This window comes from Herpailurus yagouaroundi, unplaced genomic scaffold (assembly GCF_014898765.1).
Source record: "Herpailurus yagouaroundi ecotype Mexico unplaced genomic scaffold, PumYag 141, whole genome shotgun sequence".
Classification (NCBI taxonomy): Eukaryota; Metazoa; Chordata; class Mammalia; order Carnivora; family Felidae; genus Herpailurus; species Herpailurus yagouaroundi.
Window position 1 is genome coordinate 42274047 of NW_024412396.1, and position 20218 is coordinate 42294264.

General features: G+C 37.0%; 1 protein-coding gene across 18 annotated transcripts in view; it reads left to right on the forward strand.

The window, feature by feature from the left end:
- GPHN (gephyrin) overlaps positions 1–20218 on the forward strand; it is a 645091-nt gene that overhangs the window by 580866 nt on the left and 44007 nt on the right. For all 18 annotated transcript variants that reach the window (XM_040477426.1, XM_040477422.1, XM_040477423.1 and 15 more), the window contains one exon: positions 6143–6264. In XM_040477426.1, coding sequence (XP_040333360.1) covers positions 6143–6264 — 122 coding nt within the window. The remainder of the gene's footprint in view (positions 1–6142; positions 6265–20218) is intronic.

Genomic DNA, 20218 nt, shown 5'->3' on the forward strand with positions numbered 1-20218 from the left:
GGGTGTGGGAGGGAGGAGGAAGTGGGTTATGGGCATTGAGGAGGGCACCTGTTGGGATGAGCACTGGGTAATGTATAGAAACCAATTTGACAATAAATTTCATATTAAAAAAAATGATTTATCAATTGCTCAAATTAATACTTGTTAAGATCTTAAAGTTAACAAGGATCTGGCAATTAAAATTTAATTCAGGGACACCTGGGTGGCTCAGTCGGTTGAGCGTCCTTCTTTGGCTCAGGTCATGACCTCATGGTTTGTGGGTTCAAGCCCCATGTCGGGCTTTGTGCTAATGGCACAGAGCCTGCTTTGGATTCTCTGTCTCCTTCTCTCTCTCTGCCTCTCCCCTGCTCATATGCACTCCCTCTCTCTCTCAAAAATAAATAAATATTTTTTTAATTTTTTAATAAAATAAAATTTAATTTCATATAAGATCTTATGATTTAATAGAAGCCTTACAAGAATTCATCCTGTAGAATGAAAAATATATTTTTCCTAAACCCTTCTAATTTCTCAAGTTCTCAATTTTGTTACCCCTGAAACAAAAGACAGATTAACAAGAGAAAAGGCATATACATTTTTTTAAGTTTTTTGTGACAGAAGAGCCTTCATAAGAAAATGAAGACCTGAAGAAACAGTCAAACCTGAGCATTTTTATATTAGGCTTGATGAGGAGTGGAAAGTCATGGAAAAATATGATAGGACAAAGGGTTTGAGGAAAGTGTAGTAAACTGAGGGAAACTTAGCAAGGCTTCTTGTTCATTTGGATTCCTCTGTGTCCCTTCATCTTCAGAGATAAGGATGCTCCTTTCCTCCAGGCATAGGGAGGGTACCTCTCACATGAAGGTTTTATGACCTGTGTAATGGGGAAGTCCTTCTTGCACATGCCATTTCTCAAATTCCTTCAGCTTGAAATATCCACTGTACCAGTTGCCATATTTTGGGTAGCATGCCTTGAACCTCATCAGCCTCTTTTCACAGAGACATGCCATATCATCATTCTCTGATTTAGATGAACACAGTGTTGCTATTTTGTAGCAAAAGTAGGAAAGGAAATTTAGAAAATTAAAATTAATCTAGAATATATTTCTAGTATCATTTCTTACATGCTGGTAAAGTCAGGAAGAAAATACAGGACAATTTTTGAAGCAAGATTATCAACTCTAATTCGTGCAAAGAGTCATCATGGTAGAAATAGAATGTGGACTTTTTTCAAATACAATTTGTAAACCTCAGTATTTAAAAACCAAATTCTTAAAATACTCCTTAAGCTATGTTTGAAAGCTCTAAATGCCCTTTTTTTCTTTCTGAGGCAATTAGGATTTTTTGTTTGTTTGTTTGTTTGTTTGTTTGTTTGTTTTCCCCAGAGTTTAATCAGAAGCTATTTAAAATACGAACATCTCCATTAGAGTTTATAATCTGACTTTTTCTCTCAATGTGTTACATCTGTTTACCTGGACAATCTGAGTATTTCTAAGGTGTGTCCATAATTACTAGAATTGGTTTTTGATCAATTAATAAAGTATTCTAGAAAAAGGAAAAAGAAAAGTAGGGATGTATAAGGGAGCTGTTTGCAATGGATATGGAGTTAGTGACCACTAGAGAAGCCTGATTATCTTCCCTTTGCAAAGAAGGGAGAAGTCTTATGCAGGCAAGCCCATTTCAAAACATAGGAAAGGGAAAGTGAGTCGTTATAATCAATCTCAGGCCCTTTGACAATTCAATCAAGACCATAAGAGGGGCGCCTGGGTGGCTCAGTCTGTTAGGCGGCCGACTTCGGCTCAGGTCATGATCTCGCGGTCCATGAGTTCGAGCCCCGCGTCGGGCTCTGTGCTGACAGCTCAGAGCCTGGAGCCTGTTTCAGATTCTGTGTCTCCCTCTCTCTGACCCTCCCCCGTTCATGCTCTGTCTCTCTCTGTCTCAAAAATAAACGTTAAAAAAAAATAAAAAAAAAAAATTAAAAAAAAAAAATCATAAGATTAAATCTCCAAAGAACAGAAACAAAGAAGATGTCTCTTGAAATAAACTAAGTGATTTCTCTTTTAGAAAGGAGACAGAGAACCTCCTCATGAGGGTTTAACAAAAGAATTTTAAATTTTGTACCTTTTTATTTAAACTTCCTTTTGAAACTTTGCATAACAATAAAAATGCTAATCATTGAATATTCAGAATTATATTTCCCTTTTGTTCTCAACATGCTTTCAAGTGGATAAATGTGGTCATGTCATATGTACTTCAAAGTGACCACTGGAATTCCAAATTGTTCTTCATGAATTTATGCTTTTTTGAAAGATAAATGCAAGAAAAATAAAACAAGCCAGAGTTATGCCAGGAAGTACAAGAATTTTATTATTAGATGAACCCATGAATTGGAAAAATATTGCTTATATATTATGCCTGAAGTCCTTAGCACTAAGGTTGAATCCCTAACAGCTGACCCTAAAAATCAGCAGGAATAGTTAGAGAAGAGATCTTTCCCAAAGCCAATTTCTCAAACATAAACAAAGAAAAGCTCTTACAGACACACAAGGATTTAGCCAAACAAGCTACATCTTGTTTGTTGACAAGCAAGATGATTAGTATCAAATCAATGCTTTAACACATCTTCACAAGAAAAACAAAAATTTGTACAAATTTGATCAAATAACCAAAAAGTCCTGGGAACCTTATTCTCACAACAAACAAAATAAATATCAGCTAGCTTTGGGAGCTCAACAGAAAAGGATCAGACCTTAAGGAAGTGCTGGACATCATAAGCAAAGAATCTCTGGAGCAAAGAGACTCAGGAGACCTCAGTGAAGTTCAATGTAACCAATATAAGAATACTCGTAGGAAGGGGTCTTGTCTAAGTCTTGGTGGGACCTCTAGGACTATCAAAGTCTTGATATAACAACCACCAGGGAAATTTGTTGATCATACAAAGCTGTATAAAAATTTCTGAGCAAGAGAGAGCATCACCATGGAAGAATCCCAGTAGTGCCAGAAATGGAGGATATTACAGAAGGATATATACAGGACTTTGAGAACTGAGGTTGGTCATGAGAACTGGGGGTGGTTTTAAGGTCGAAATTAGCAAGTAAGGTCTAGGCAGAGACTGGTCAGATTTTATAAAATAGGTGAGTTGCTGAAATGGTCTCATCTTTGGAGCACATGAGTCCATCTGGAGTTATCATGGTCTCAATTTGTCCATGGTCTTGGAGTATATAAGTCTAAACAAGTTTATGTTAAAACAATTTGACTTAAGATAGTTGTTTGAGTTACTTGTCATGGTTTGGTACAGTTTCTCTGTTATACAAATAATAGTACAGTTTTGCAAGTTGATGTTTCTGTTTCTCAGAAGGAAAGAGTTTGTATGTATGATAGCCAATTATAATGATTTGTAGACATTTAGACATTGAATATCTGAAATGAAGGAGTGGGACGCCTGGGTAAGAGAATGACTAAAACCATAGAGTCAAGGAAGATATGTTATTAGGATGTTCTTAAGAACTGTGATCTTTGGGAAGATAGTGAACTACAAAGGGAAATAAAAAGAATCAAAGTTTAAATGTTTGAAAGACAGTAGCACCACTAGTAACAGAAACAGGAAATTGAAATTTAATATATGGTAGACAGGAAAGTAACAAGGTAGGGAGATAATGGGTTATGTGTTGTTTTACTTTGTTTTTTTTTTTTCTTTTGTATTTTAACTGTGGCAGGTTTCAGGCATTTCAAAGATGACCAGAAGTATAAGATAACCAAAAAATAAGATTAAGTTTTAAAAGGAAATATTGTGAATTTGTTCTACTATATTCAGCCTTAATCTCCCATTCAGTTCTGTTTTTCTTTGAAAATACATGAAATGGGGCGCCTGGGTGGCGCAGTCGGTTAAGCGTCTGACTTCAGCCAGGTCACGATCTCGCGGTCCGTGAGTTCGAGCCCCGCGTCGGGCTCTGGGCTGATGGCTCAGAGCCTGGAGCCTGTTTCCGATTCTGTGTCTCCCTCTCTCTCTGCCCCTCCCCCGTTCATGCTCTGTCTCTCTCTGTCCCAAAAATAAATAAACGTTGAAAAAAAAAATTAAAAAAAAAAAAGAAAATACATGAAATGCACTGTAAACCCCACACCCTCATTTAACTAAGTATTATTTTATCATGTCAGCTTTACAGATAAATGACTAGTTCTCCAATGATCTCTAATTGTTCTGTTATTTCTAGAACTGTTTACAGCAAAATAACACCCTAAAAACAGGGCTCTTGTTTAGTTGGTCAGTACCCTTTTGTGAAAAAAAAAAAAATTATATAACCACACAGTTTCTTTCTGAAGCAACTTGTCTGATTAATGGAGTTAAAGAACTATAAGCCTTGGCCTTTATAAAATTATAATGACTTCAATAACTGTGTGTTAATTAAGATCAGAAAATTAATCTATATTAGCACTGCAATAGCAATTTTCTAAGCTCTGCCAGACTAAGGATGAAAGTGGGTTGCAATGTCACATGGCATCTGATTAAGTTAAATTAATGCAGTATTTGAAGGGAAGACTCCCAGGTGACACTGAATAAGATGATCAGTTTTTCTCTAGCTATTTTAAGGGAACAGTTGGTTGCAAAGCTACTACTTTTCAACATAAAGCCAAATGTCCTGCCACATGGTATCACTAATGAGTCAGAAGGAAGATTGAAGGGGCTTGGGGTTATTGTTTGGGAGAACTGAGATACGAAGCTCTAGGTATTGGCCATATTAACAGCCTAAGTATCTAAAATGTGCAGGCTTGCCTTCAACTTCCTTAGGTAATAGTCCAGATTTTTTCACCTCCAAGATGTACTTTTTATTCATTTTGTATTTCTGGATTCAAAGTACATCTTAAAATTGATGTGTAAATTAAAGTTGTACGTTGGTGTGTCTGCATGTGTTAAGGACCACTCCTCTTAAGTATGTTATAATCTGATCTAAATCTGTATTTACATTATAAGCTAATTCCATCTACACTAGCATCTAGGAGTAAAATATGAAAATAGTTGGGGTAAAATAGTTGCTCTTTAAATGTCATTTTTCATGAAGGAAGATAATCATATTTATTATATATTTACCCACACTAACTGAGTGTTCATTACTTCAATAAATCCTAACTACTGTTTTTTTTAACGTTTATTTATTTTTGAGGCAGAGAGAGACAGAGCATGAACAGGGGAGGGTCAGAGAGAGGGAGACACAGAATCCGAAGCAGGCTCCAGGCTCTCAGCTCAGAGCCTGATGTGGGTCTCGAACTCACTGACCGCAAGATCATGACCTGAGCTGAAGTCAGATATTTAACCGACTGAGCCACACAGGCACCCCAGTCCTAACTACTTTTAAAGGCAGTTACTATTACTATATGTTATAAGTAAGAGCATTAAGGCATAATGTGTTTAGGTAACTTGAATTTGAATGTCTGAATCCCAAGCTCTTCCCACTATGTACCACACTGCCTCACTGAAACATCCTAACATAGAATAAGTTTCCAATAATTTTTTTCATAGACATAATGGGAGATATTAAATCTCTAAAGGGTGATTCAATTCAGAGTCATGGGATAATTGTGCATATTTCTAGTTAAGTATTACTTGTTTAATTTTGCTACTAAAGAGACGAGATACTTGTCTCCCTCTCCTTCAAGTAAGTTTAACTTCTTTGATATTGTTGATCCCACTTCAGAGAAGAGATCAAAAGCTTGAAAAAAAATATAAACAATCATTTTCTTCAGACTTGAAAATATCATGTCACAAAGTCTGTACCTCAGATGTTCTCAGTGAAAGACAAACTAGAAAAGAATATTTGGAGGGAAAAAGTAAGTTGTTTTCTTTAGTTTGCCCCTGTGAGCGACCACTGGGAAGGCCAATCTCTACAAACCACTATTGTCAAATTGTAGCCAAAGCAGGTATGATATCTGGCCTGCTATTTAGTCACCATTTAAATTTCTGAATGCTTTTTAATTCTGGAGGGACATTTTTTCCAACCTCCTATACTCTCTATCCAGGGACCCTTTGGGTGTGTACCGTCTATGTGCCAGATACTGTTGTAGGTGTTAGATATGCTAACCCCTGTGTCCTACATCCACTTCTTTTCCATTAACCATAAGCAACATTATCCTAAGAGAATAATTTGTGGTGGTTTTTTTGGCTTTGTAGCTGCTAAATCCTGAAGATGACCTCTTACCAGGAAAGATTCGAGACAGCAATCGTTCAACCCTCTTAGCAACAATTCAGGAACATGGTTACCCCACAATCAACTTGGGAATTGTGGGAGACAAGTAAGTATTGGATTTTATTGGGAAGTTGTTTTTGTACAAATTTGAATTTTGGGAGTACTAACTAGGTGGGGTTGTTGCTAAAGAGACAGAAATTTAATACAATAATTTTCAATAATGTCATTCTTTAGAAGCCAAAAAATTATGGACATGTCTGTGTCCTTTAGGGACATTTTCCTAGAATGCCTATTACAACAGGAGAAATACTTTTTGCTCTCCTGTGGGTATGTTAAGTTTACAGGGGTCTTTTTTGATAGTGTTGGCTTTATTCTAATGGAATTAATGGTGATGGTATTATTCCTATTCACCCACACTTGTTTCAAGAAAGACAGGGAAGACATGGGTAAGAAGATAAAAAAGAATGTCAAAATTAGCACTAACTGCTCCTTTGTAGTTTAAGTACAGTTTTTTCTAGGACTTTTATATTGATTTTTGTAGCCTTATGTAACCCAAGTTTCTCCAGGCTTCATTCACCCATCTGTAACTAGAATCTGTGACTAGAATTGCCCATCTCTAAGAGCAATTACCGCATATGCTAAATTAACTCAGCCCTCTGCTAAATTCCCCCAAGGATTTCTGTACCTTCCAACCTGTGATCAAGATCAAGTCTTTTTCTGAGCACCCCACTACCACGCAGCACTGCCATGCAGCCCTCTCTCATCAGGATTTCCAGTTCACAAGACACTTGCCTGCTTTTTTTAGTAATATTCAAACATCAACCTGGTAGAGACAAAGCTCAGAGACAAATCTAAGTGATAGATAGCATGATGTATCTGTCACCCATAATTGCCCCTTTCTTTCTTGTAACCACCTTGTCACTGAGAAAAGCTCATTATATCTGGATCTTTCTTCCCCAGGACAAGGTAAGAATTTCCCAGCAAATGTGCTTTTGAAGAGGCACCACCTTACCATTTCACAGAGTATGCTCTGACACTTACACCCCAGCTTAAGCTCAAACTGGACACAACACAATCCAAACCTTGGACATAGCATCTTGCTGATAACATGAAAGGGAGTAGTTTTATGTTCTTTCACCTTTCAAAGTTCTCTCCTTTCCTCCTAGGTTTTTTTCTTTCTCTGAGGATATTGGAATACAGAGTCTGTTAGACATGTTTTCAAATGTCATTGTTTTTAAAATCTTCACCTTTGTATTTACTTGGATGCTTAGTTTTAGAGATGCCCATAGCTGAGTAACCAGCCAACTTAGAACCCATGCTGGTGAAGACAGTTACGTAATATCACTTTGACCCAGGCTCCCTAGCCCTTGGGAAAGAGTAAAAATAACCCACTGAAAAAAAAAAGGGGACGGGGGGGGGGGGGGCCAGCAGGAGGACGAGTAGTTATGTGAATTTGGGCCTGACTATTAACCTGTCCTTTTTTTTTTTTAACTTTTTTAAAAGTTTATTTATTTATTTTGAGAGAGAGTGAGTACGCTGGAGGGTAGAGAGAGAGAATCCTAAGCATGCTTCACACTATCAGTGCTCAGAGCCAGATGCAGGGTTCCAATTCACAAACCCGTGAGATCATGACCTGAGCCAAATTCAGGAGTCAGATGCTTAAACAACTGAGCCACCCAGGCATCCCTAACCTGTCCTTTCATATAAACTTCAAGCACCCAAAAGTTATCCTGACGCAGGTACACCTTTACAAAAGACAAAAATTAACTTCCCAAAAGAGATGAGGAACCCAAGAGTTCCAAAAGCACAGAGTAGGTCCAGAAACTCTAGGGACCAACTCACCAGATTATTTAGGATTTGTTTCCCACCTACAACTGCCTCTGGCCTTGCCTTCAAGGGCATTAATGGGCTGTAAGAAATATTATAAGGTAAAGGAAGCACTTTTGTGTGTGTGTCATTTTTACCTTGAGCTTTTCTGGACTATAATTTTGTCTACTCCTCCTATTTTTGCACTTTTGTATATAAAAACAATTGCTTACTTGATATACTATTTTTGCTGCCATTACACCATTGAAGGCCTCATATGTTGATATGCTAATATTTAATTTTCTCAGGCCCACACTGTTGAGTTATGGTAGATGTTTACTAATAATATTGGTTTCATATGTTAACTCCAAAATGTTCCTTGACAACAATATAAAGAACAATAAAAGTATAAGCAAGATATAGGCAGTTCTGAGAATATACATATCTCTAGTGCATATCCTTTTCTCAAATGAAAATATGTTCCAGAAAACTGAGAACAATGTTTTTAAAATACAACAATGCAAAGCTAGACTTTCTCAGTCTTAGAGTGCTATATTAAAGAGGCCCAGAGTAAATGGTTAGAATGCAGAGGTGGAATGTGGGTGGAAAGAATTTATAACTGTTCTAATGGAAATGTGTGCTGGGAATTTAGCAAAGGAAACAAGGTACATTTAATCTGCAGCCTGTTGATACTCTCTGAAGGCTGCCTCCCTCTTCATTCTTCTCGTTCCTATGTAGCCCTTTGCTAATGAAAGCAAATGTTATACAGAAGCCTCTCTGTGAAGCTCTCCAGGGAAACAAGAGGGTCATGGGAGAAACTACACTTTCTTTAAAGCAAGGAGAGAAACAGCTCAAGAATGTCAGCAAGCCCAGAACCCCTGCTCAGTTGCAACAGATAAGAGTAGGGAGTAAGAGCTCTATTCTTATATTTAAAATATGGTTGGAGTCTGGTTTTTAAATTCTATGATTCTACTTCTCAGCTCTTATTCTTATCACCAACCATAATTATAATGATAAATGTTGAAATTGTAGACTAAGACTCTATAATTAAATTAGGTTTAATTTTTCCTCTGTTTATTGTACATGTTATTTAAAAAGAGGGTATCGTGAAAATTTAGGGAAAGGTGCTTCAAATACCTGATAGTTAGCAACTGTATTTTAAAAGCATTCACTTATAAATATTTTGTGTGTATTAAAATATATTCCATAAGATAATTTCTCACAGCATGTGTAACACAAGACTGTTGGAGTTCCTAGCAGTTTTTTAAAAAGACAAATTTGAAACAGAGATGTTAAATGAACTTGCCCAACATTATGCAAGTTACTGGCAGAGGTGAAAATGGAATTTAAGTCTTGAAATTATCAATCTGCTATTCTTTGCTATCATTATGAAGACAAGATAATAACTACATATGTCAGAAAGGAATCATAACTATGCGCTACAGTGGTTAAAATTTTTTTTGGTTTGTTTTTTTTTATAAAGGTGCAATGTTAGCTAAAACATGAAGGATGAATAGAATGTGTATAGTTAGAAAAAGAGTGTGTTAATCAAGTAGGAAACATGGAATGAATAAAAAGTAGAGAAGTAGAAAATAAAATACAGAAGTAGAAATAAACAGCGAGCTACTCAAAGGCCAGAATGACTAGAACAGGAGGTTTAGGTAGAAGGATAATGGAGGTGAATTTGGTAGAAATTTGAGGCCAGACTTTGAAAGGCTTTGCAATCCAAGCAGAAACTACCCAATTCATTTAAATTTGAAGCTTTAAAAAAAAAAAAGTGAAATTGACATCATAACCATTATTTTACAAAGATAATTTGACCAAGGCATTTTACATGGGCTAAAGTTGGAGATGGACTAGGTATAACAATACAATTTATTTATTCATTGTTCAGTCAGTCAGGAAGTATTGGTTGTGTACCTGTGAGAATCAGCTAGAGATCTTATTTAAAATGCTGATTCTGGGGCACCTGGGTGGCTCGGTCAGTTAAGCGTTCAACTCTTGATTTTGGCTCGGGTCATGATCTTGTGGTTCATGAGATGGAGCCCACTGCATTGACAGTGCAGAGCCTGCTTGGGATTCTCTGTCTCCCTCTCTCTACCCCTCTCTCTGTTTCCCTCTCTCTCTCTCTCTCTCTCTCTCTCACACACACACACACACACACTCAGATAAATAAGCTTTTTTTTTAAATGCTGATTCTGATTTAGCAGTTGTGGGGTGGGCCAAGATTTTGCATTTCTAACAAACTCCCAAGGACACCAAGCTGTTGGTCCATGGATCACAGGAAATAACAAGGATTTTTGTCAATTTAATCATGCATCTACTATGAATCTTAAGACCAAGGCTATTGAAGATACAAAGCTTAAACAGACCTAGATCTTGCCTTTGAAATTACATGTACTAGAAATGTACTAGAATTTACAGATTAGTAATAAAAATGTTTTATGAAGTTCCAGAGCTTAAACTCACATTTGGAAGTAGAATTTCTTTAAGAGATTAAATCAAAAGACATTGTGAAGGTTATTACATATAACAGAAGAGTGTCAATGTTGATTTGTCTTCATCTGGATTACAAAGCCTCATCAAAATGGTATGTGACTATAAACACAAATAAAATGCCTGCAAAACCCAGCTATTAGGTCTGTCTACCACAGTTTTACATTCCTCGCTAGCAGTACACCATTTCCACTTCTTCATGTTTTATTTGTAGTTTATCTTTTCTTGATTTTTGTAGCTCCTCTTCCTATGTTCATTCCCTAAATTTAGAAGTCCCCATTGCTCCCTCTTGGCTTTCTGTCCTTCTGATTCCTTATGCCAATGACTCCCAAACTTCATCTCTGTCTTGGGCTCCATGCCTAGATCCACTTACTTCCTAGGTGCATCTTCTTTAAGTTCAATGGGCATTGCAAACTCAACCTGTCCAAAAATCAGTTCACCATCCCCTCACCTCACTCACCGCCTCTCCCCACGACTGCCCTGTTCCATTTCCTTTCATTCTTCTATCTCAGTGACTGCCTCACCACCTACCCAGTCACCCAAGTCAGAAGAAACCTGAGCACGTCATCATAGGTCCTCTCTTTCACTCACCCCTGTATTTAAGTCCTAGAGATTTTCCCTTCTTGATATTTCTTCTCTGCATTCTCATCCCTTCATCCGTACTGTCCTGGCTTAGTTCAGGGCTCCATTTATTTTTTGTCTAGACATATGAGACTGCCATCTTAACTGGTGTCCATTCTTGAAGTCTTCTTCTCCTCTAACTCACCCTCGATTCTGCTACGAATATGACCTTCCTAAGGTGTGTATTCTATACCTGTGGCAGAATTGGGGCTTTATTATATATGGATAAGCACACCCTAATAATTCAACAAACTTTTATGAGGGGTTACTGTGTCAGGTATTGTACCAGTCCTTGGTACTACAGAGATGAATGATACAGTTATTAGTAAGAATACAAAGAAGTTTTCAATTCTGATCCTTTCCTCTCTTCCCTTCCCACCCAATATACATCCATTTTCTCCAGACTCCTTACTGCAAACATGTCAGTCTTCATTGAGTACCCATCATATATAAATAGCACTGTACTACATTCTCTCACTTATGTGTCTTATTTAAGCCTCTTGAAACAACAGAGCCAGATAAGTGTCTGTTATCCCCATTTTGGAGATAATAGTACTGAAACTTAAAAAAATTAAACTGTTCAGAGTTACGCAGCTAGTAAAAGGCGGAGTAAGGAGTTCAACCCAGGCCTGTCTTAACTCCGGGGTCCTTTCTAGAACCTTTTGCTCTACCATGCTACCCTTTTAATTGGAGTTAGCATCTGTATTTCATTAATATTAAGGTTAATAAACTAAATAGGCTATATCTATTTTAATGAATAAAACCCCTTAGTAAATAGTAGCTGTGAACATTTCAAAAGCCAGAGGGGAAAATTTAGTTTAAATTGTGAATTACATATTAACTGTGTAGTTATAAATGAATTTTAAAGACTTGAGTTGCAGAATCCAGATCTTTAGACGATATAGATGATATAGAAATGAGGAAAATGACAGGAGGATTTATTACAGTCTTCCTTTTATAATTTCTTCCTTTACCTTTCTTCTCACAGCTGCTGGGGCTGCATTTGCGATATTTATTATGTTTGGATAATTTGTTACACCAAGTTCGTGGTATCTTTTGTGGGGGTGGGGAGATAAAGGAGAAGGGAAAAGAGAAGAGAGCATACACACAGTGTGAATGTATAATACTTTGGTTGTCAGCCTTACATTTATTCAACTTATAAATAACCTAGATTCCCAAACAGCCAACCTTATTCTTTCCTTTTTCCTACTCACCATATAAAGTTTCTCTGTCACTACATTAAAAGAAGGGAAGGGAGAAAAAGCATTTTGAGAAGTAAGGGGGAAGGCCAGGAACAACAAGAACAATTTAGTGGTACCCTTAATCTCCTTGCTGCCTGACCCTCACAATGTAGCCTATTTAGGAGAGATGTTTGTTAAGCCCAGATATCCCACATACTGGCTGAATGTGTTCTATTCACTTTGCTATACTTTCTGATAATATAATATTTAAAGATACAATTGTGTTAAAAAAGTATTCTACTTGAGAGTTTGCATATTAATGTGAATACATTTAAACCAGACATCCAACATCTGAGTAAATCTGCTGTCCTGAATGAACAGGAGTAAATCACTTAGAACTTGGAGTTCTTTGAGGCAGTGGGAAAACTGTACGGAAACAGAACCTTAGCATAGCAAGATACTAGGGGCCCAGCAAGAAGTGCATTGGCCGCAGGAAATGACTAAAGAAAGGTAGGTGGGAAGAGGTCATAAGCAAATGCTTTATATTTCAACATTGTTTCTTCAGTCTTCCATCTTGCTTCCACAGTTCAGGCTAGTACTGCAGGGTAATTCCGCAATATACGAGTAACATTATGAGCTAAATTAAGATTTGTTTGTTTATTCTAGAATCATACCCACCATGTGGAGTACTTATAGATGTTTATATAGAAAGGTGTTCTAGGTTACAAACAACCAATTTTACATAACCTGTGAGTTACAAATTAGCTGTGCAAAAAAGACTTACCTGAAGCTAGCAGCTTTGTACTAACTGCATGGTATCTTTTAATGCTGTCTACAGAGATGTAATTAGTAGTAAGACATTAAAAGACTTTAGATATGGGTTAACATGATCATCTTCTATTCCTGGTCCAATTCTATTATGCACCTCTTGGGCCATTGTTCTAGAGGTTCTAGTGTACATTTTTAATGTAACTTTTTAATCTTAGAATAAACAAATGTTCATTGAAGAAAATTTAGAAAATATAGGTTCATCAAAAAAAAAGCAAAGAAAGGAAATTAACATATAATCCCATTACCCAGTATTACTCTCCTTTTATTCTTCAATTCTATGTGTGTATAGAGTTCATATATGTGTGAGTGTAAGAAAGCAAAGAAATCATACTCTTATTATAACTTTTCATTTTTCCACAATGTACCATAAACATCTGTCTGATTACATAGTTCTCTGCTATATCACTTAAATGCCTATATATTATTCTCTAGTATAAAGTTTAATATTACTTATTTATACAATCCCTTATTGTTAGGCATTAGGTTGTTTCTAATCTTTCTCATTTGCAAGTAAATGATGAACACCTCTATCACTAAATCTTGGCATATACCCACAATTATTTGCGAGTGTCTTTAAATTTTTATTTTATTCATTTTGTGACCATTTGTTGAGTGTCTGCCATATCCAAAACTATGTTGATGGCAGAGGTAAAATGGTAAATAGCTGCTGTCCTCAACTGCTGGTAGGCATGTAAAACAAGTTGTTCATGACTGTATCCTCAGCAATTAGAACAGTGCCAGCACATGGTAACTATTCAGTAAGTGCCAGGAAGTAACAGAAAAAGAAAGAGAGGGATCACTGAGTATGAACCTGAATATGAAACTAGTCAAGTCTAGAGGTTTCTAATTGGCACAAATTGGTATGAGTCTATAGGGATAAACTACTTCTAAGCTCCATCCTGTTTCTACCTTGAATATGGGATAGTAGATGTCCTGGTTTTCTTTTTCCCATGGCTGGTTCAATGACTTCTTAGCCCCCTTTTGTCCTCTAGGCAGCATGAACAACTACTATTTCCCTACTGTGGGGGAAGAGTCTGAGACAAATGAGGAAGTTTGGATAGGTAAATGAGAATGGCATACCATATTTGCCAGCCAAGATAATTGTGGGCAGACTTGGTTAAGATAGTCATCATTTGGGCACATATATTTTTCTTTGTTTTTCCTTTCCCTCACTTTCCTGATAAAATTTCTCAGAGAAATTGCTGTTTTATGTGGCTTATACAGAGTGGAAAAAGGATTTGTTCATAGTTAGCCAGGGATATATTCTTTCCCAGCAGGAAGCTCCATGAAGGAGTGTCTTGGTACCCCTGTGTACACAGCACTAAGTAGGAATACATCTCCTAGATCAGGTAGCCCTGCCGTCTTTTCCTATACTACCGTTTCTTTCCATGGAACCTAGAAACTATGCAACTGTCCAGAAGAATCTTACAGGGTCCCTTCACAGTGAGTCCAAAAACCTAGCCATAGGAGCAGGCAAGAAAGTATGACACTGACAACAGAATTCCGTTACTAACTGAGACACATCCCCCAAAAATGCACAATGTAAAGCTTTGTGGCTGAGATAATTCGTTTTATCTTTCTGAAGAAAAAGAAATATAAACTGGGAGGGGAGCAGAATTCCAAATGGATTTGGGAAGCCTCTAATTTAAAAAGTTGGGGAGCTGTTTCCTTGGGCTTAAATAGATGGATGTTATACATTTACCTCCTCAATGAAATAAGCAGTAATCATGATCCAAATATACAGAATCCCCTTGGGAAATTTTTTTTAGATAAAGTTCAGCATTAATCAAGTTTATATAATGTCTAAGACTGATTTTAACTATTCAGCTGTTTATATTTTTACAGCAGCTTTAAAACAGCTTGGTAATGTAGCTTGTAACTGCTGACTTAGCCCTTCTAGCCTTTCAAGGCCTGCAGGGCTGAGAAATTCCCATAATTAAGAAAAGGGTTCCCCCTTCTGGAAAATTGCCATCACAGTAGCCTGCCCCACTCAAATCACACTGGGCTTCCTAGGCTCTGTCATAGATTGGTGTGCGGGATTTGAATTGCCTGCTCCTGTTGTTGCCAATTTGTGAAGCTGCCTCTTCACATTAGAGCATGAAACAGAAGGAACAAGCACTGAGACAGCAAATTGGATTCTTAAAAAACTAGCACATTTAGGAGGAATTATCAAGATAGAGTTAACAGTACAGTGGTTATTTGGGCAAAGCCCGTTGCCTTACATCTTACAATTTGTGAACAAAACATATCCTAACATCTTGGTGTTTACCTAATGTTCTAAAAGTAGAAATTTTATCAAGGAGAATTTTTATTTGTTTTTTTTTTAAATATGAAATTTATTGTCAAATTGGTTTCCATACAACACCCAGTGCTCATCCCAACAAGTGCCCTCCTCAGTACCCCTCACCCACCCTTCTCTCCCTCCCACCCCCCATCAACCCTCAGTTTGTTCTCAGTTTTTAAGAGTCTCTTATGTTTTGGCTCCCTCCCTCTCTAACCTTTTTTTTTTCTTTCCCCTCCCCCATGGTCTTCTGTTAAGTTTCTCAGGATCCACACAGGAGTGAAAACATATGGTATCTGTCTTTCTCTGTATGACTTATTTCACTTAGCATCACACTCTCCAGTTCCATCCACGTTGCTACAAAGGGCCATATTTCATTCTTTCTCACTGCCAAGTAGTATTCCATTGTGTATATAAACCACAATTTCTTTATCCATTCATCAGTTGATGGACATTTAGGCTCTTTCCATAATTTGGCTATAGTTGAGAGTGCTGCTATAAACATTGGGGTACAGGTGCCCCTATGCATCAGTATTCCTGTATCCCCTGGGTAAATTCCTAGCAGTGCTACTGCCAGGTCATAGGTTAGGTCTATTTTTAATTTTTTGAGGAACCTCCACACTGTTTTCCAGAGTGGCCGCACCAGTTTGCATTCCCACCAACAGTGCAAGAGGGTTCCCGTTTCTCCACATCCTCTCCAGCATCTCTAGTCTCTTGATTTGTTCATTTTGACCACTCTGACTGGCGTGAGGTGATATCTGAGTGTGGTTTTGATTTGTATTTCCCTGATGAGGAGCGACGTTGAGCATCTTTTCGTGTGCTTGTTGGCCATCTGGATGTCTTCTTTAGAGAAATGTCTATTCATGTTTTCTGCCCATTTCTTCACTGGATTATTTGTTTTTCAGGTGTGGAGTTTGGTGAGTTCTTTATAGATTTTGGATACTAGCCCTTTGTCCGATATGTCATTTGCAAATATCTTTTCCCATCCCGTTGGTTGCCTTTTAATTTTGTTGATTGTTTCCTTGGCAGTGCAGAAGCTTTTTATCTTCATGAGGTCCCAATAGCTCATTTTTGCTTTTAATTCCCTTGCCCTTGGGGATGTGTCAAGTAATAAATTGCTGCAGTTGAGGTCAGAGAGGTTTTTTCCTGCTTTCTCCTCTAGGGTTTTGATGGTTTCCTGTCTCACATTCAGGTCCTTTATCCATTTTGAGTTTATTTTTGTGAATGGTGTGAGAAAGTGGTCTAGTTTCAATCTTCTGCATGTTGCTGTCCAGTTCTCCCAGCACCCTTTGTTAAAGAGACTGTCTTTTTTCCATTGGATAGTCTTTCCTGCTTTGTCAAAGATTAGTTGGCCTTACTTTTGTGGGTCTAGTTCTGGGGTTTCTATTCTATTCCATTGGTCTATGTGTCTGTTTTTGTGCCAATACCATGCTGTCTTGATGATTACAGCTTTGTAGTAGAGGCTAAAGTCTGGGATTGGAATGCCTCCTGCTTTGGTCTTCTTCTTCAAAATTACTTTGGCTATTCGGGGCCTTTTGTGGTTCCATACAAATTTTAGGATTGTTTGTTCTAGCTTCAAGAAGAATGCTGGTACAATTTTGGTTGGGATTGCATTGAATGTATAGATAGCTTTGGGTAGTATTGACATTTTGACAATATTTATTCTTTCAATCCGTGAGCACAGAATGTTTTTCCATTTCTTTATATCTTCTTCCATTTCCTTCATAAGCTTTCTATAGTTTTCAGCATACAGATCTTTTACATCTTTGGTTAGGTTTATTCCTAGGTATTTTATGATTCTTGGTGCAATTGTGAATGGGATCAGTTTCTTTATTTGTCTTTCTGTTGCTTCATTGTTAGTGTATAAGAATGCAACTGATTTCTGTACATTGATTTTGTATCCTGTGACTTTGCTGAATTCATGTATCAGTTCTAGCAGACTTTTGGTGGAGTCTGTCGGGTTTTCCATGTATAATATCATGTCACCTGCAAAAAGTGAAAAGTTGACTTCATCTTTTCCAATTTGGATGCCTTTGATTTCCTTTTGTTTTCTGATTGCTGATGCTAGCACTTCCAACACTATGTTAAACAACAGCAGTGAGAGTGGACATATCAAGGAGAATTTAGATCCAAATCTAATTAGTTCTTGTCATCTTTATAAACTGCCTTTCTTCCCTTGTGAAATAAATACCTTTTGGGGCACCTGGATGGCTCCATAAATTGAGTGTCTGACTCCAGCTCAGGTCATAATCTCATGGTTTGTGAGTTGGAACCTGGCATTGGGCTTGCTGCTGTCAGCTCAGAGTCTGCTTCGGATCCTCTGTCCCCTTCTTTATCTGCCTCTCCTCTGCTTATGTGCTCTCTCAAAAGTAAATAAACATTTTTTAAAAAGAAATAAATACCCTTTCCTGCTCAAAATGCAAAGTTTTAATTTTGAATCAATATAATTTATTTTCTGATAGATTTCTAAATAGATTTGTTTATTAAGAGAGGACTCTCATTTTCTATTGGCCAACCAAAAATGTGCTTTCTACTTTAACATGCGTGCTTTTTTTTAATAAATGAAAGCACATTCTTTTTTTTTTTTTTTTTTTTTTAAGTTTATATGTTTATTTTTCAGGGAAAGAGTGAGGGGGAGACAGAGAATCCCACGCAGGGTCCACACTATCAAGTGCAGAGCCCTACAAAGGGCTAGAACTCCCAAATCCTGAGATCATGACCTGAGCCAAAATCAAGAGTGGGATGCTTAACCAACCTAGCCTCCCAGGCACCCCAACAGATGGACTTAACAACAAGAGATTATTCTCACTCCCAGGGACAGACTTGGTGGCTGTTATAGTTGCCTTTCTTAACCCTTAAGAGTTGCTGTTATAGTTGATGTTGCCAATTCTTCTAAACATAACTTCTGGGTATTACTGTACATTTAGAAATGTTTTTCTTACTTGTCCCCCATAGAAAGTAATATCTTCTAGAAAGCCTTTCTGGATTCTCCCATGCCAATTCTGAAAATTCTGTACCACTCAACATTTATACCATTTTACCTTATATGTAATTTCACTTTAATTATGTATTTGAATTCCATCAATGATATTAATTTCATTGCTTAGTTTATTTATTTTCCTAAATTTTTGTCATATGTTTTCTGCACTTGCTTATAAACTTAAAGGCAGGGACCATGCTTTCTTCTGTGTTTACATGACTTTATAGTGCCTAAACACCTAGTGGGACTGAAGAAGGACTAAATGATGGCTAAATGTAGTATGGAATTTGATTTAATACATGAAGTAGATGCCCAGAAAATACTTGCAGTTGAGTAATTTATCCTTGACCTCTGACAAAATTAGTCTATGGTTAGTTTATGTTCAGAACTGTTTTCTTGTTATCTTGGTATGATCAGTTGCCATTATTCCTTAATCTCTAAATCCTACAATTTTTCTCCTTTTTCTACTGTCATCCTCACTCATCTTAAAATGATACAACTCACAGTTGGTGTAACAGATGAAACAGGAAACTAATTAGCAGCTGTTGTCCATCTGTGTGTTTATATTAAATATTTTAAAATAAAACTGCATTTGCATTCTGAATGCTCTAAAATCCATAAAATCTAAACTTGGGTAAAGGCTCTGTATTGGTTTTGAATTTTATGGTAGACTTCATCATAAAACAAAACAAAAAAAATTTTTTTTATGTCAGAATCAGGATTGTAGTCATTTAGTGGCAGCTGGGTGGCTCAGTTGGTGGAGCATCTGACTCTTGATCTCTGAGTCTTGAGTTCAGGTTCCATGTTCGGCGTGGAGCCTACTTTATAAACAAACAAATAAATAAGGATTATAGTAATTTAAGGCAGACACAGATTTTAAAAAGCAAAAAAAGTCTGAAGTGAAAATGGTCTCCCAAAGCCCTCTGAAATCTGAAAAGATGTTATAGTCAAAAGATATTATACCTTCTAGACATATTCTTTCACAGAAACTGAAGTACATAAAGTATTGAGAAAGCTACATGCATTCCCTGATAGATTTATTTTGAGATATGCTTTACCTTTCTGTTAACTTTAAGCTTTTTTAATGTCTGATTAAGTTGGAATTCTGGGGAGAGTACTCTTATTATTATTATTGGTAGCCATTCCCCAAGCTGAAAGTGAATGTCATAGCTTTGGGAAGAAAAATGCTTTTACTTTGTTTACTCAAGTCAAATAGTTAAATGCTCCTGATGTTCAAAAAGTGAGAGGAAAAAAGTATGATCTGCAAGATGAGTCTTACATTGCAATGCTGGAGTCAGTCTCTCCCTCTATGCTTCAGTCTCTATGTGAAAAGAAAATAGTCGTTGTGTTTATACTAATTTCATTTATTTCCAGAGAATCACAGTATCTTAGAATTGAAAGGAACTTCTGATGTTAGCCAGTTCAGACTTTCACCTAGTGAAGATGTTAGAGAAAATTTCTGACAGCCAGCCATCAGGTTTTTGTTTGCCACTTTTAGTGAGAAAGATCTTCATTCTTTTGTCGAATGGCTGCTGTGGCAAGCCAAAGTCTTCACCCCTGTTTCTTCCATCCATTAGTCCTAATTCTGCCCTCTGGAGCAATACCAAATAAATTTACTCCCTCTTCTATATGACAACCTTTCAAAGAAGACACTATTTATGATTATATAAATGCGAAGTAGTATCTTCTCTTCCATCTGCAGACAGTATTACCATATTACGTTATGGTCGTAACAGTTGCACACTCTTCATTCCCAAAGCTATTATAGAGAGATTGAGTTGAAGCCAGGGTTAATTTGGTTTATTTATTGAGTGCCTACAATGTACAGGTCAGGGCAACCAAGAAGCCTAGATAACATGAGACC